Source organism: Pseudophryne corroboree, chromosome 4, assembly GCF_028390025.1.
Source record: "Pseudophryne corroboree isolate aPseCor3 chromosome 4, aPseCor3.hap2, whole genome shotgun sequence".
NCBI lineage: Eukaryota > Metazoa > Chordata > Amphibia > Anura > Myobatrachidae > Pseudophryne > Pseudophryne corroboree.
Genome location: NC_086447.1, coordinates 228223130 through 228242214, shown reverse-complemented (window position 1 = coordinate 228242214; position 19085 = coordinate 228223130). Strand labels below are relative to the sequence as shown.

The 19085-nt window shown below is 40.6% G+C and overlaps 1 protein-coding gene across 1 annotated transcript in view; it reads left to right on the top strand.

Annotated features, from left to right (window-relative positions):
- Positions 1-341: 341 nt before the first annotated feature.
- LOC134911296 (mast cell carboxypeptidase A-like) overlaps positions 342-19085 on the top strand; it is a 37605-nt gene continuing 18861 nt past the window's right edge. The window contains exons 1-9 of the mRNA XM_063919571.1: positions 342-413; positions 1609-1684; positions 9350-9474; positions 10113-10209; positions 10309-10410; positions 11373-11474; positions 12326-12436; positions 14984-15074; positions 16517-16719. Of these exons, the coding sequence (XP_063775641.1) occupies positions 343-413; positions 1609-1684; positions 9350-9474; positions 10113-10209; positions 10309-10410; positions 11373-11474; positions 12326-12436; positions 14984-15074; positions 16517-16719 (978 nt within the window). The 5' untranslated portion in view covers position 342. The remainder of the gene's footprint in view (positions 414-1608; positions 1685-9349; positions 9475-10112; positions 10210-10308; positions 10411-11372; positions 11475-12325; positions 12437-14983; positions 15075-16516; positions 16720-19085) is intronic.

The window sequence follows — 19085 nt, the reverse complement described above, 5'->3', positions numbered from 1 at the left end:
CATCTGGCGGCTGATCGCAGGTATTACACGTAAAGGTAACGCCAAACGCCATGTCTGCCTCCGTGCGATTAGGTACGCCTCTCTGTGACTAGGCGCGCCTCCCTACGCTGCATATGCTCGATCGGGACAAACGCCTCAGCCACTCAAGATAAAGGTGGCTACATCTGTAGCCCTAATACCCGGAATACTGGAGAACAGTATTATCTAGAAACACTTCATAAGAATAACAGAAAACAGTTGGATGATCAATAACAGAAGACAGTTGGATGATCATCACGTGATTAATGATAAGAGTTAAATATAAAAAAGGAAAAAGGAAGTAGGTTAAAGCACAACACGAACATGAAACTATTACTGCTTCTGTCTTGTACTGTGGTCACTTTTTGTGTCCCAACAAGTCGCCGGTTTGATAAGTACTGAAAATACTCTAACTTCTGTTTTGTATCTATATTACAACTTCTGTTTTCTATCTATGATATAACTCTGCTTCGTATCTATACCACAACTTCTGTTTTGTATCTATGCTATAACTTCTGTTTTGCATCTATGCTATAACTCTGCTTCATATCTATGCCACAACTTCTGTTTTGTATCTATGCTATAACTTCTGTTTTGCATCTATGCTATAACTCTGCTTCGTATCTATGTACCAACTTCTGTTTTGTATCTGTGCTATACTGTAACTCTGCTTCGTATCTATACCACAACTTCTGTTTTGTATCTATGCTATAACTCTGCTCTGTATCTATACCACAACTTCTGTTTTGTATCATGCTATAACTCTGCTTTGTATCTATACCACAACTTCTGTTTTGTATCTATGCTATAACTTCTGTTTTGCATCTATGCTATAACTCTGCTTCGTATCTATGAACCAACTTCTGTTTTGTATCTATGCTATAACTTCTGTTTTGCATCTATGCTATAACTCTGCTTCGTATCTATGAACCAACTTCTGTTTTGTATCTATGCTATAACTTCTGTTTTGCATCTATGCTATAACTCTGCTTCGTATCTATGAACCAACTTCTGTTTTGTATCTGTGCTATACTGTAACTCTGCTTCGTATCTATACCACAACTTCTGTTTTGTATCTATGCTATAACTCTGCTCTGTATCTATACCACAACTTCTGTTTTGTATCATGCTATAACTCTGCTTTGTATCTATACCACAACTTCTGTTTTGTATCTATGCTATAACTCTGCTTCGTATCTATATCACAACTTCTGTTTTGGATCTAGACTATAATGACTACTTTGTATCTATACAGCAACTTTTGTATTGTATCTATACTATAACATCTGTTTTGTATCTATGCTATAACATCTGTTTTGTTTCTAGACTATAGGGGTCATTCCGAGTTGTTCACTCGTTATTTTTTTCCGCTACGGAGCGATTAGTCGGGCCAATAATGTCTACTTTGTATCTATACTATAACTTTTCTTTTGTATCTATACTATAACTTCTGCTCAGTGCCTATACTATAGTTTCTCCTTTGTATCTATCTTCAATGCTTTTCATTATGTGACTGGTTTGTTATTTTCACTCTAACTGTATTACCAATACTTTGATTCAATTTGAATGCAGTTTTGTCTTTCTTTCCAGTGAGAAAGTCTTCCAAGTTACACCTAAAAATGAAAATGAAGTGGATTTCATTAAACATTTGGCCAAAAGAATGAAGGTATGCATGTAATGTGTCAATTTTTGTAAAGTTTTTGTTTAGTATTATTCTTAATTAATGTGCATCTCCCAGATTGGGAAAAGGAGATTTGAGGCATATTAAGTGTACAGAGGTTGTACATTTTATCATAGTCAAAAATATGTAAAATTGGAGCATAATCACTTAATTTTAGTCCAAGTTCTGTAGATATTAACTTTTCTCTCACAAAATGGGGGTCATTCCAAGTTGTTCGCTCGTTATTTTTTTTCACTACCGAGAGATTAGTCGCAAACTGCGCATGCGCAATGTTCGCAGTGCGCCTGCGCCAAGTAAATTAGCACAAAAGTTTGGAATTTTACTCACGGCCTAACAAAGATTTTTCATCGTTCTGGTGATCGGAGTGTGATTGACAGGAAGTGGGTGTTTCTGGGCGGATACTTGCCGTTTTATGGGAGTGTGCGGAAAAACGCTGGCGTTTCAGGGAAAAACGCGGGAGTGTCTGAAGAAACGGGGGAGTGTCTGGGCGAGCGCTGTGTGTGTTTGTGACGTCAAACCAGGAACGAAACTGACTGAACTGATCGCAGTGTAGGAGTAAGTCTCGAGCTACTCAGAAACTGCTAAGAAATTTCTATTCGCAATTCTGCTAATCTTTCGTTCGCAATTCTGCTAAGCTAAGATACACTCCCAGAGGGCGGCGGCTTAGCGTGTGCAATGCTGCTAAAAGCAGCTAGCGAGCGAACAACTCGGAATGAGTGCCAATGTTTAAGCACAACTTACTTTATTGTTGTATGTATTTTATCCAACTTATTTAATATTGGTTATTATACAGTATATAGCATATTGGGTTTGTTTTCCAAGAATTAATGTATCTGTAATGCATATTTTCTTGGAGTGTCTTCTATACCCCTTACTTCAAAATAGGATACAGCCTTTTATTTCTACTGCTGCACAATATAATCAATGGTATAAGTAGCAAATTTGTTATGAGACATAGGGGTTTATTTACAAAAGTCCCGATTTTGTTCGAATTTGTTTTTTTTTTCGAAGTGTCAACACGGGAATTTACTAAGTTAAAATCTCAGCAGTGTTTGGGCTATTTGTAATGGTTTTCATGGCAGAGGACAGAAATATAAATTAATAGACCATCGGTCAAACACGGCTGTTTCGTCATACAACACGGGAATTTACTATTCATTCGTATTTGGGTTTGTCCCTGAATGTTCAATTGCGGTTGTATTTTTATTTTTTTTCAATTTGAAAAAAAAAGCAGCAAAAAAAATAGACCTGCTTTTTCCTGGCGTGTTTGGATAATCATGCACGGATCAGTGAGATCCGCGCATGCTTATCTTTGGGAATGGATCTGTTTAGGTGAAAAAATAAATAAAAAAATTGCATGGGGTCCCCCCCTCCTATGTATAACCAGCTTCGGGCTCTTTGAGCTGGTCCTGGTTGTAAAAATACTGAGAAAAAATTGTGTAGGGTTCCCCCATATTTAAACAACCAGCACCGGGCTCTGCGTCCAGTCCTGGTTCAAAAAATCTGGGGGACAAAAGACGTAGGGGTCCCCCATATTTTTTAAACCAGCACCGGGCTCCACTAGCCAGAGAGATAATGCCACAGCCGGGGGACACTTTTATACTGGTCCCTGCGGCCGTGGCATTACCCCCCCAACTAGTCACCCCTGGCCGGGGTACCATGGAGGAGTGGGGACCCCTTAATTCAATGAGTTCCCCCTCCAGCCACCCAAGGGCCAGGGGTGAAGCCCGAGGCTGCCCCCCCCTCCCCCCCCCCCCCCATCCGTGGGCGGTGGATGAGAGGCTGATAGCCTTTGTGTAAAATGAAAGAATATTGGTTTTTGTAGAAGAACTACAAGTCCCAGCAAGCCCCCCCCCCCCCCCCCCCGCAAGCTGGTACTTGGAGAACCACAAGTACCAGCATGTGGGAAAATAACGGGCCCGCTGGTACCTGTAGTTCTACTACAAAAAAAATACCCCAAAAAAACACAACACACACCGTGACAGTACAACTTTAATTGACATACATGCACACTTACACACACATACTTACCTATGTTGACACGGAGCACATCGGTCCCCTGGTCCAGTAGAATCCATGGGGTACCGGTAAATAAAAATTATACTTACAAACAATCCGGCGTCGTTCTGTCCTCTTCTTTCACTTTGTAATCTACGTACTTGTTGAAAATAAAAAAACGAAGAACCCGGTCCACGCACTGAAAGGAGTTCCATGTTTACACATGGAACCGCTTTCCCCGACTGGCGGGTCCCCCTGTGACTTCTGTCAGTGAAGGTCCCGCCAGCCAATCAGGGAGAGCCATGTCATTCCTGCGCTGTCAATCAGTAGGAGGTCGCTGGTTACAATGTAGCGTAGCGGTGCTCCATTGTAACCAATGATGGGAACGACGTCGGATTGTTTGTAAGTATAATTTTATTTACAGGTACCCTGTGGATTCTACTGGACAAGGGGACCGATGTGCTCCGTGTCAACATAGGTAAGTATGTGTGTGTGTGTAAGTGTGCATGTATGAATTGTACTGTCACGGTGTGTGTGTTGTGTTTTTTGGGGGGTATTTTTTTGTAGCAGAACTACAGGTACAAGCGGGCCTGTTATTTTCCCACATGCTGGTACTTGTGGTTCTCCAAGTACCAGCTTGCAGGGAGGCTTGCTGGGACTTGTAGTTCTTCTACAAAAACAATATTCTTTCATTTTACACAAAGGCTATCAGCCTCCCATCGACCGCCAATGGATGGGGGGGACAGCCTCGGGCTTCACCCCTGGCCCTTTGGTGGCTGGAGTGGGGACCCCTTGATTTAAGGGGTCCCCACTCCTCCAGGGTACCCCAGCCAGGGGTGACTATTTAGGGGGGTAATGCCACGGCTGCAGGGACCAGTATAAAAGTGTCCCTCGGCTGTAGCATTATCTCTCTGGCTAGTGGAGCCTGGTGCTGGTTTAAAAAATACGGGGGACCCCTACGTCTTTTGTCCCCCGTATTTTTTGAACCAGGACCAGACGCAGAGCCCGGTGCTGGTTGTTTAAATATGGGGGAACCCTACACAATTTTTTCCCTGTATTTTTACAACCAGGACCGGCTCAAAGAGCCCGAGGCTGGTTACGCATAGGAGGGGGGAACCACATGCAATTTTTTTTTTTCATTTTTAACCCTTTCATTACTTCATAGAATATACACAATGAAGCCCTGCATGGATCTCACTGATTCGGCTGGGATTCATTGTGTTATGTCCGGCAGTGTTTTACTAATCACTCCCGTAAAACACTGCCCGACAGTATGAATCACATCGACATCAGAAAAAACGAAAATAGAAAACTCGGCAGCTTAGTAAATTACCGTAGATGGACTCAAAAAGTTGCAGTAAAATACGTCCGTTAAAATTCGAGATCAAACTCCCTAAAAGTCAGCACAAAAACAAATATTAGTAAATAAACCCCATACAGTACAGTAACTAAAATGACTAATCAATATAAAATGAATAGTAATGGATTATTACATTCACAGCAATCCTAGTGGAGTCCACAGACTGCTGTTGTAGGTGATTTCACCAGTTAGATGTTAATACAGGGAGATATTCATAAACTAATTACATTTTTATCTAACCTCAGTATAAATAGTAAGTATTGTATCGTTATGGTCATGAGTCTAATTCAGACCTGATGACTTCTCTGCAAATTTGCAGAGGGCTGCGATGAGATAGTCGCCGCCCATAGAGAATGAAAACCTGCCCCGTGCAAGTGTGCGAATGCATGCGTACACCGTGCGAAAACCTCACCAGACAGCGGACAGCTTCAAATCCGTTCGCAACTCACCATCAAATTATTTTTCCAGTCTGTGCATAGCGCAGACTTTACTCCTACAGTGCAATAGAATCAGGATGTTTGGGGCTGGAGCTGATGTCACACACCCTCCCAGGAAACATTTGGAAATGCATGCGTTTTTCCTGACACCCACAAATGTCCGCTTCCTGTCAATCACCTTGCGTACGCCTAGCATTCAAAATTTTTGCACCATTCTGTCACTGTTTGGGCTTGCACCTGCGCATTGCTGTGCATACACTTGTGCAGTCATTCGATAAATGGGCGCTTTTCAATTTCGCACAACAGTGATCAGGTCTGAATTAGGCCACAACTTTGGTAATTTGAGATTCTTTTGTGCCATCTATTCACTGAATAACCAGGAGATTTATAGTAATCACAGAATAACAAGCAGATTTATAGTAACCACACTGAATAACCAGCAGATCTATAGTAATCACTGAATAACCAGCAGATTTATAGTAATCACTGAATAATCAGCAGATCTATAGTAATCACAGAATAATCAGCAGCTCTATAGTAATCACAGAATAATCAGCAGATCTATAGTAATCACAGAATAACCAGCAGATTTATAGTAATCACTGAATAACCAGCAGATTTATAGTAATCACTGAATAATCAGCAGATCTATAGTAACCATGGAATAACCAGCAGATTTATAGTAATCACAGAAAAACCAGCAGATTTATAGTAATCACAGAATAACCAGCAGATTTATAGTAACCACTGAATAATCAGCAGATCTATAGTAACCATGCATGGAATAACCAGCAAATTTATAGTAACCATACTGAATAACCAGCAGATTTATAGTAATCACAGAATAACCAGCAGATTTATAGTAATCACAGAATAACCAGCAGATTTATAGTAATCAAGAATAACCAGCAGATTTATAGTAACCACTGAATAATCAGCAGATCTATAGTAACCATGCATGGAATAACCAGCAGATTTATAGTAACCATACTGAATAACCAGCAGATTTATAGTAATCACAGAATAACCAGCAGATTTATAGTAATCACAGAATAACCAGCAGATTTATAGTGACCACACTGAATAACCAGCAGATTTATAGAAACCATGGAATAACCAGCAAATTTATAGTAACTATACTGAATAACCAGCAGATTTATAGTAACCCCTGAATAATCAGCAGATTTATAGAAACCATGGAATAACCAGCAGATTTATAGTGACCACACTGAATAACCAGCAGATTTATAGAAACCATGGAATAACCAGCAAATTTATAGTAACTATACTGAATAACCAGCAGATTTATAGTAATCACAGAATAACCAGCAGATTTATAGTAATCACAGAATAACCAGCAGATTTATAGTGACCACACTGAATAACCAGCAGATTTATAGAAACCATGGAATAACCAGCAAATTTATAGTAACTATACTGAATAACCAGCAGATTTATAGTAACCCCTGAATAATCAGCAGATTTATAGAAACCATGGAATAACCAGCAGATTTATAGTGACCACACTGAATAACCAGCAGATTTATAGAAACCATGGAATAACCAGCAAATTTATAGTAACCATACTGAATAACCAGCAGATTTATAGTAACCCCTGAATAATCAGCAGATTTATAGAAACCATGGAATAACCAGCAGATTTATAGAAACCATGGAATAATGAGCAGATGTATAGTAACCACAGAATAACCAGCAAATTTATAATAACCACACTGAATAACCAGCAGATTTATAGTAACCATGGAATAACCAGCAGATTTATAGTAACCACACTGAATAACCGGCAGATTTACTGTATAGTAACTACTGAATAACCAGCAGATTTATAGTAACCACACTGAATAACTAGCAGATTAATAGTAACCATTGAATAACCAGCAGATTTATAGTAACCATGGAATAACCAGCAGATTTATAGTAACCACACTGAATAACCGGCAGATTTATAGTAACCATTGAATGACCAGCAGATTTATAGTAACCATGGAATAACCAGCAGATTTATAGTAACCATGGAATAACCATCTGATTTATAGTAACCATGGAATAACCATCTGATTTATAGTAACCATGTAATAACCAGCAGATTTATAGTAACCATGGAATACCCAGATTTATAGTAACCATGGAATAACCAGCAGATTTATATTACCCACACTGAATAACCGGCAGATTTATAGTAACCATGTAATAACCAGTAGATTTATAGTAGCTTTCATACTGGGGACGAGTCATCACACATTTAAATGATTCATTTCAACACTGCAATATACAAACTGTAGATGAAGGAGGACAGATATATCATTATTACACCACTGTATATGAAGTTACCTATAAATGAGATACAGTATGGACACATCGGTTATAACCTGTGAATTAACTTGTGATTTGATCAAATTATATATTGAGTACCAGGGGCACAACAACATCTTTAGGCTGGGGGGGGCAAGATATAATTTTTTACATTTTGGCACCCCTACATTGCTGAATGTTGCCCCCTTGCAGCTTGACTTATCCGCCACACTACCTACCTGACAGAGATCTATAGACACATAGATAGACAGACAGACAGATAGATATCTCCATCTATCTGGGGGTGGTGCTATGAGGGGGTGGGAAGGATAAAGGGGGAGCTGAGGGGGAAGAGGGAAAGAGCATATGAAGCGGTCAGTGAGAAGGTCCAGGGCTGGTCCCAGAGGAGAGGCCAGCCACACAGTAAATAGCCACAATCTGTGGGGACAGGAACTGGGTGCAGGATGAAGGAGAGCCCTTGGAGGCAGGCAGAGAATGGCTGTGGGAAGGAAAGAGGTGGAGCAGCCAGAAAGGGGATTATCTCCATCCTGACTCTGCCTGTGGAAAGCCTTGTGCCCTGACTGGCACCTCTCAAATATTTTGGGAGAACGAGCTGCTCCTTTGCCCCTCCCCCCCCCCCCCCCCCCCCCCACCACCACTGTTCCAAGACCTATGTTGAGTACTTAGATAAGTTCAACCACAGGGCATATGCATGGTTGAGTCACATTATTATGACCACCAGAGAAGAGCCAGAGTAACCGTCATGTGCAGCACAGACAGCAGCGAGAAGGGCTGGGAGTGACTCAATAAAATACTGGTAGAGTGGCACAAGTACATCTCAACAGTGAGCTGCTCCACTGTAGTGTGTCGGTTGGCCCTCACGTACCTTTGTAGTCGACGTTCACCTCTCACATCAATAGCACGTGGTGCTCCACAGTTTCAACATCCGTTATTCGTAATGGTGCCATTTGTCCAGTCACGATACACCTTCACCACAGCAGCACGCGAACAGTTCACAACTGCGCTGTTTCAGAAATACTGCCACCCTTGGACTGTAAGCCGATAATCATCTCTTTTTGCAGCTCGGATAAATCGCCCATTTTACATATGACAGCAACGAGTGATATGTGTGCAGATGGCCTATCACATGTTTTATATACACACCAAGCCAGCGCACGACACGTGACGTACTTCATGGGCTACACGCTGCCGATGACAAATGTAGGAGGTGGTCATAATAATGTTACACACGTATGTTCCTTCCCACTGTAAAGTGTATTGTGCATAATGATTAGTGGCCATTACCAAAAAAGTGAGCATACAGCTATTCACATCCCCCTGTCTCTTTATATGTTTTACTAAATATATATATGCAAAGCTATATCATATGGAATAGATAAGAAACGTGTTTTGCTTGTGTGGTTTACTATATTGTAAAATTACCAATGATACTGTTATATATGTGACCTCCTAATAAACAATCAAATAATAATGACAGGCTGAGCCATTTTGTTTACATTTCTTGTCATCTTACTTTAACAGCTCAATTTCTGGAAGCCCGAATCATTTCACCATGTGAGCCTGAAGACCAGTGTGCACTTCCATGCCAATGCGGAACAGTCTAAAACTATTGTGGATCTCTTTCAGCAGAAACAAATTGAATACAAGCAAGTATTTCATCAATTCTATGTGGTATAGTGTAACTTGAAACACTATTTATACTGCCTGTCCACATTGCATGGAGAAACAGGCAACACAAATATGCTGTTTCCAGGAGTAGTATGATTTACCGGGGCCGGGATCCCGACCACCGGAATGCCGACCGCCAGAAGAGCGCAAAAGAGGCCCTTGCAGGCAGAGTGGCGCGCTACACATTTCATGCTATTTTTTCTCCCTCCAGGGGTGTCATGGACATACCAAGAGGGAGAATAGTTGTCGATATACTGGCGGTCGGTATTCCAGCGCCGGTATCCCGACAGCCGGTGTATCAAGTGCCACCCCTGTTTCCTATGGCCATGGATTAAATATTAGCATGAATAAGACTAGTGTCAAACATATGTGTACTGTAATAACTTATTATATAATATATTTATTTATTTGAACATGATGGTAACCTTTAGAAACAAATTGCAATGCAGACTTTCGGGCTATTCCAGCCCTTTTGTCAGACAAGTTTATTGCTCCTGGTGAGCTGTTACTAGAACACATATACAGAATGGTGTTGTAATTCTCTTACTGTATATAAATTTTCATTTGTTGTTTAAAGTTATTTTACATTGTTATGGTTACTTTCCAATTCCATTAGAGTTCTTTTCCATAATCTACAAGAAGTAATTGAAAACCAATTTAATAAAGGTGGCAAATATCAGAAGGTCTTCACTCGCTACTATGAGTGGAAAGAGGTCAGTGATATTACCAGCATTGTAACTGTCATGTCAGTTATACAATAATAAACCAGAGAACTCAGGCAATAATATATATTATCTCATCATTTCTATTAGATTGCTCTGTGGCTTTATTCTGTATCATTAAAATATCCAAAGCTGGCATCCTTAGAACTGATTGGTGAGACATTTGAGGGGCGTGCTATGCCTGTTCTGAAGGTACGGATCTCCTCTTATTTGTAATATTATTATTTAATTGAAAATAATTATGTATTGTTACTAGAACAAGCATGCCTTTGGAATTTATTAAAACTCAGAATATTACATTTACATAATTTAAAGAAAAAGAGACATGCTACAGTGTTTGTATAAGGAAACATTCAACAAATGTTTTTTATATTTTTACTGCATGAACAATTCCCATGAAGTGTGGCCCCACTTCAAGTATAAATAGTAGTGGATGTGGTTAAATCACACAGTGGTGGGGCAGATGTACTAAGACTTACAGAGAGATACATTGGAGAGAGATAAAGTACCAACTAATCAGCTCCTTATTGTCATGCCGCAGGATGTGTTTGTAAATGACAGTTGTGAGCTGATTGGTTGATAGTTTATTTCTCTCCAAGGCTTAGTAAATCTACTCCACATTGTTCTTAGCACTGGCTGGCTCGTGGAGGAACTGTGCAATTTAGCCAGTAATACAGAAAATTAATATTGTTTACAGTTAGGCCATCTGTAAACTACAAAGTTTATAATCATAAAAGGACTTGGCCGCAAATTGCCCTTAGTGAACAGAAAAGTTGTGTTTTACTTTTGGAAAAATTCACCCAGAAATTAGGAGATGCATTTTTTGGAATGCCTTTCATCTGCAATACAAGACTTTTGTTTCCCCCAATATTTTCTCTGACATGTGGGGGGACGCCCAGTACAGGGCAAGTCCGCCCTGCACGCTGGGTCCTGCACCCCCTCACCCCGCAAACATGCAAAAGCAATATTTATCTGCTGCAGTCTCCTAGAGATACAGCTAAGGGATCCTTCATATTTGCAGGTTCTTTTGGAGGCTATCCAGCAAATCATCTTTGATAAATATGCCCCTAAATCCTTATCAGAAATTGAAACTGAGAAAAAAACTAATTGACAAATATTTTAACAACTACTTTACTTATTTGTTTCTTATAAAGATTGGGAATCGAAAGTCGGCCAAGAAGGGCATTTTTCTAGAATGTGGAGCCCATGCGCGAGAATGGATCTCACCCGCCTTCTGCCAGTGGTTTGTGGATGAGGTAGGGGGCAAATGCTTTGGATTAAAACCATGTGATAACTTTTTAAACATAAGATTTAAATATTATTTTCTATATTTAAATTGTATTACCGTACTATATTGTTCCTTACATTTTTCTTGTATTATTCTAGAAATTTTTTTTACCCAAATTACACTCTGTGTGATACAGGACAGACATATTATTATTAGGGCTCATCTGGTACAGTACACATGTGTGTGTGTGTGTGTGTGTGTGTGTGTGTGTGTGTGTGTGTGTGTGTGTGTGTGTGTGTGTGTGTGTGTGTGTGTGTGTGTGTGTGTGTGTGTGTGTGTGTGTGTTAAAGAAAATATAAATTGAAGAAAAAAACTCCATTAATGATAAAGGTGTAAAAAATACCCAATAATTCACAGATATTAATCCACAAAAGAAGTCCAGATTTCAGTGAATATTACCTCTCAAATGGGTCTCCAGTCAACTTAATATTATAATAAACTGTAGCGTGGCATACTTTCAGTGACTGCAAGACCAATCAGCATCATTTTTGAAACATATTCTGTACACAGCGAGCATCAATTTATGGTGAATTATTACTATCTTTTATTTATATGGCGCCACAAGGAGCAATAGCCTTTAATTAACAGAAATGTCCCCTTGCAAGCAAAATAAATCAACAACGTTCACTGAAAATTGCAGTTTGAAAATTGTTAGTATATAGCTTGTAGTTTAAAAGCGATTCACTTACAATGACAGCTACCTGATATACGATACGACTCAAGAGACTCCGCCAGAATAGTGTCAGCATCATTTTCACACTGTTTCATCTGAGATTTTTATATTGCTGCTCTCCATGTTTTCCATTATTTCCTCAACAGGCACTAAGAACATATGGAAAAGACAAAGCTATGACTAAACTGCTAGACAGTCTGACCTTCCATGTCTTGCCTGTATTTAACATTGATGGCTATGTTTGGTCTTGGACAAATGTAAGTCTTTTGCATTAAAATCACTATACAGTATATTGCCGTCACCAGAGCCGGCCCTAACCGATATGATGCCCTAGGCAAGATTTTGGCCGGTGCCCCCTAGCACCACCTCTGGTTCCGCCTCTGACCTTGCACCTCTTTCCCAGCACCATCACCCCTCACCCATAGCAGTCCTTATTTTGGTGTTTGTACCCCCTTTATTTTAAATAGGAACAGTTCGCACATTTGGTGCTCAGCCCAAAAAGGGGTGTGTTTTTGCTGGCAAGGGGCATTGACACACAATAGTAACCCCAAATCCAATTACCCCACACAGTAATGCAACTTCATTCACATTTGATCATGTGATAGTGTCCATAATTCATATTACATCCCACAGTAGTATCACGTTACCTTTTAAACGTTACTCCTCACAGTAGAGCCCCTTATTCACATTACATCACACTGAATTGCTCCTTATTCACATTACACTACACCATATTGCTCTTTATTCACATTAGACGACACAGTAGTGCCCTTTCTATACGCAGCGCCACACAGTAGAGCACCTTATACACATAATGCCACACATTAGTAATGCATTTATACACATAATTCCACACAGCAATGCCCCTTACACATGAGATACATCATTAATGACCTTGTAAAAATAATGAGTCTTACACATTATGACATCCTTTATTAATGCACTTTTACACAATGACACACATAGTGCCCCCTACACATTTGCTGCACAAAATGACACACATACAGTATTACCCTGTTACACATATGCCGCACATTATTAATGCCCTTATACGCATAATGACACACATAGTGTCCCTTACACATATGTTGCACATTATTAATGCATTTTTACATGACACACATAATGCTTCTTACACATATTCTGAAAACTACTGCACAACCAACCCACTCACATGCACACAGCACTCACACTGCTACTAACACTGCTCTGCTTGGATACAGATGTGTCCTCATAAATCTTGCCTCAATGCTAACGTTGGGCACCTTTTTTTATGAAAATGCAGCTTATTTGCATTGCTATGTGGCTAGGATGCACAACCAGCTTCTGCTGATTAAAATGATATGCAGCATGCCTATATAATGTATGAGACTGTGGCTGTATCTGCATATGAAATGCTACACACAGAATATAGGCATGCTCCATATCATTTTAATCAGCAGAAGCTGCTGATGCCCCTAGGCATATCAAATGCCCTAGGCAATTGCCTAGTTTGCCTATGCCTATGGCCGGCTCTGGCCGTCACCGATTTAGAAATACGAACAAGTAACACAAGAGTAGTACAATTCTTACATATATTAAAGGTAACACTAGAAACAAGTTAGGGCAGTTGCTAGGGCCCATAATTAAAGGGCAGTTTCCACTGAAAATATTTAACTTATATGATACCATTAATAAATGATAATATTGTAAACTAAATTGGTTAATTATTTTGTGATATCAAATTGCTACATAAGACTTGGAGCCTAATCTACGTTTATAAAGGGGCCTTTTGGAGGAGGTGACGGGGAGCGGCAGCAAAAAACACAGGCGTGTCATGACCAATTTTGGGGCATGTATCTGCCTTCAGCTGCAGTCATGTACAGAGGGAAACATGGCGCCAGCGTTGCTACTGCCATGGCCAGTCTGTGTAGCCAAAGACTCACTCAGGAAGTTATTGTGCCAGTGCTGCGTATGTGTATGTAGTTGCTAAGGACTTTGCAGTGGGTGTCTATGTTCTTTTCTGGGCTGCAGCTTCACTTGCAATGATCAGCAATTCCGTAGCCTGAAAAATCGTAGCTGTACAGGCATGTGTGTACAAACATGAAGGCCCTTAGTAAAATGGTCCATAAAGCTTGAGGCCCACTAAAGATACTCAGGTAGATGAAGCAGTGAAAAGGGTGGCGAAGTTGCCCATGGCAACAAATCAGCTTTGAAGTAACATTTATCAAGTGCATTCTTTGAATTTATACATAGCAGCTGATTGGTTGCCATGGGCAACTTCTCCACTGGCTCACTACTCCACTATTTCCACTGCTTCATGATCTATCCCACTATGTGGACAAGTCCAACCCTGAACCCATTTTTCAAATACAGTAATATAAATATTAAGGTCTTGTGTTCTTATATTTTACTCATGCCATTACTGACTTTAAGTTGTCACTATCACAGCATAAAAGCTAATTTCCTAATTCATTTATCATCTACAACTTATTGTATGACCTACAGCGCATAGGGTATGGGTTACCGACGGTTGGGATACCGGTGGTCAGCATACCGACGCCGGGATCCCGACCACCAGAATGTCGTCGGGGGGGGCAAGAGCAACGATGCTGACCGCCGGGATGGTAACTTCATCCCCCTACAGCATGTATTATAATAATGCATTATTTAACATGGATGTATATGTAACTTATTCATATTCACTGTTTAGTTAATTAGTTAACGAATTCTGCTAAAAGCAGCATTTGTTTGTTAATTAATGTTTATGTGGATCTATTTGTTTAATAAGAAAAAATGAAGCACAATTTCTGTAAAATGTACAGGACCGTATGTGGAGAAAGAACAGAGCTCCAACATCTGATAATGAATGTGTTGGCACAGACCTCAACAGGAACTTTAATGTATCATGGGGTGGTAAGTTACATACTGTATGTAACAATGCAGTACCATATAAACATGCAATCCTTGTATTACATAGTGTATAGAAGACAGAACTGCTGCTGTTCTCTACAATATTATATGATTCATTCCTCTGCCTATCCTACTTGACTGTTATTCCTAATGATTTTGGGGGAGATGTATCAAACTGAGTAAGGAGGATAAGCAGGGGCGCCGAGAGGGGGGTGGAACAAATGCAGATTACCTGGATCCTGGCCTGTCTGGAAGGCCCAGTGGGGTCCAGGATGATCAGTTTAGGAGGTGGAGCTTTAGAGGGAATTGTATGCAGTGTGGGGAGAAGTCACAAGCCATATTTGACCACACCCCCTCTCTTGTATAGGGTTCTTCTGATGTCTTGGTGGCCATGGGGACATGTGACATGTGGAGGTGTTGTTCATAGCAACCAATCAGATGTAAGATATAATTTTATAGAATGGACTAGATCATTGAAAATTAGAACCGGATTGGATACCATGGGCAACGCCTCCACTTGTCTACTTTGGAAAGTTTGATAAATCTCTCCCATAGGCCCCTATTTATCAAGCCTTGGAGATTGATAAAGTACCAACCAATCAGCTACTAACTTCCGCATCACAGGCTGTGTTTGAAAAACGACGGTTAGGAGCTGGTTGGCTGGTACTTTATCACTGTGCTATTTATCAATCTCCAAGGCTTGATAAATCTGGGCCTTAATCTAAATGTGCATGTGTTTGTACACAATGGTGGACCTGATCAAATAAATGGAGGAGACATGCTATCTCGGACACATGCTTCTTGTTTCCAAAAGCGGTTTGCTATACAGGTTTTTTTCAGCTAATCACATATATTACTATAGGGGACAGTGGGGGTTATTCAGAGATGAACGCAAATTGCTGCAAACGCAACCAGATCTGCGTTCATCTCCTCACATGCTGGGGGCCGCAGCTGCGTCCACATCTGTATTAGGCCCAGTGTCAGTTATATCAAACTGGTGGGCTGAAAGCAGACTGCCATTTAGCTACAGTACCATTAAACTAGTGGCTCTTAGCTACTTGAAACCTACCACAGATGAAGAGTCAGAAACTAGATGTAGGAGAGAGAGAGCTTTTACAATAGAAAATTCAATATAATTACATTATGTTGTTACAGTTACAGCAAGTTATAAATGACTCTGACAAGAAGTGATTAATCAGAACAACTATTGCTGCAGTTGAACACAGTTATAAATTATTGACAGTGAATGATGCATTGTCAACTAATGTGCAAAATCCTGGATTTTAGAGTGCCATGGATATGTTAAAACAGTTATTAAAAAGTAAAAAAAAGTAAAAGGACTGTGAATTAATGATCACTGTAACAGCAATGTACTGTAGGCTTCAAATAAAAGTACAAAAAAAACAACATAGGAATAATACAAGTATGTGTTGTGTTATGTACAGGAATTGATTATGATGATGACCCATGTAGTGCAGTCTATCCTGGGAGCGCACCAGAATCTGCACCAGAGACACAAGCTGTAACTGCCTATATTCGTGAGCATCTTTCATCGTTAAAAGCATACATAAGTGTCCACGCTTTCTCACAGTTACTGATGTACCCCTATGGATATACCTCCAAACTGCCACCAAATCATGAGAAACTGGTAGGTCTGGAATCTGAGAAATTATACTGTATTTTCTAGTGATCATACTGTAACTTTCCTGACTACAGGCCAGATTCATGGGTAGAAGAAAACCCTATGGTTTGCATGCATCTGCAGTGTTTTCAGATCTATGCATGCACAGGACCTACAGTATATTGCACATGTGCAGATCTTCATCTGCGACCGCGATTGCAGTGCCCCTTAAGCCACAGCACGATTGACATGCTGTAGAGGTTTGGGGGAGGGGAAAGGGTGGCAATGACCAGCGTTCCAGAAAATAGGGGGTGCATACTTGGATGGAGCTTCAATAGCCCCAGCTGCGTGAAAACACTGGTCATCCTGAGTAACCTGGGGGTTTCAGGTTGACCAATGATCAGATGATGCGTCTTTGGATGCAGCAGCGGATCATGGAAGCTGGCAGTCTACTTACACCAGACGTCTCCTGTTGTATTAGTATATTTTAGCACAGCTGCTACAAAGATGCTTTGCTACTGCGCCCATCTCTGAATCAGGTCCTATATTATTTTACCACTAGTCTGCCATCTAGTGCATAACGTACAGACTTAACTACTGTAAATGTGTCTTTGCTGTGAATAATGTATTTGCTTAATTACTATACACATGTATATAATGGGCCTGGTACTGAGTCAGTCACAAGTCTGAAAAGAACACATATTGTGACATCTGCAAACTTCACATGCGGAAAGTAATAACAAACTGCGCACATGCCGCACAATGCAATGCACACAGGGCGAGATTGTAATGACTGACTGCGCACATCAGTGTCGGACTGGGGAATGAAGGGCCCACCGGGGGAATGCTGTTGTAGGGGCCCATGGTTAAGGGTGGGGCCAACCACCACAGAGGTTTGGCTAACCATTACAGAGTACATGTTCTGTGCCCCTTGGTAAATATATAATAAACCATGTTCTTATTAAGTATAATGTAACATATGTATAATTCATGTGCACTAGGATAGAGACTGGAACCTGATCCCTAGAGGAGAAGGTAGTGGGGCCTACCGGTGGTTTCCCCTGTTCCTCTGTTGGCCAGTCTGACTCTGGCGCACATGCTGCACCATGCAATGCACACAAGCCGAGTTTGAGGGAAACATAGCCATCGCTGCTATGTACTCTAGAGGTTGGAAACAGACATCTCTGCTATTTACTCTTGAGGTGGGAAACCTAGCCATCTCTGCTATGTACACTAGAGGTGGGAAACATAACCATCTCTACTATGTACTCTAGAGGTGGGAATCAGCCATCTCTGCTATGTACTCCAAAGGTGGGAATCCTAGCCATCTCTACTATTTATAGAGGTAGGAAACATTGCCATCTCTGCTGTGTCCTCTAAAGGTGGGGAACAGCCATCTCTGCTATGTACTCCAAAGGTGGGAAACCTAGCCATCTCTACTATGTACTCTAGAGGTGGGAAACATTGCCATCTCTACTATGTACTCTAGAGGTAGAAAACAGCCATCTCTGCTATGTACTCCAAAGGTGGGAAACCTAGCCATTTCTACTATGTACTCTAGAGGTGTGAAACATAGCCATGTGTACTATGTACTCTAGAGGTGGGAAACATAGCCATGTCTACTATGTACTCCAAAGGTGGGAAACAGCCATCTCTACTATGTACTCTAGAGGTGTGAAACATAGCCATGTCTACTATGTACTCTAGAGGTGGGAAACAGCCATCTCTGCTATGTACTCCAAAGGTGGGAAACCTAGCCATCTCTACTATGTACTCCAAAGGTGGGAAACCTAGCCATCTCTACTATGTACTCTTGAGGTGGGAAACATAGCCATCTCTACTGTGTACTCTAAAGGTGGGAAACATAGCCATCTCTGCAATGTACTCATAGTAACATAGTTTCTGAGGTTGAAAAAAGACAATTAGTCCATCGAGTTCAACCTATTTGTGGTCTCCTACACTATATTATTTTTAGGACTAATTTTCACTGTTGCTATTCTTTTTTTATTTTATAACTATAATGCGTGACTACACACTATAACCCTGTATATCCTTATCCATTAGGTATTTATCTAGCCCATTCTTAAAAGTGTTGACCGAGTCCACCATTACTACTCTTTCAGGCAGGGAATTCCAAACACGTATTGTCCTTACTGTGAAGAATCCTTTACGTCTCTGTGGGTTAAATCTCCTCTCCTCTAACCAAAGCGGGTGTCCACATGTCCTCTGTGTTGATCTTACCAAAAACAGATCCCCTGCAAGCTCTGTGTATTGTCTCCTTATATATTTGTAAATGTTGATCATGTCCCCTCTTAGTCTCCTCTTTTCCAGTGTAAACATGCCCAGCCTTGCAAGCCTTTCCTTGTATTCCAGAGTCTCCATCCCCTTAATTA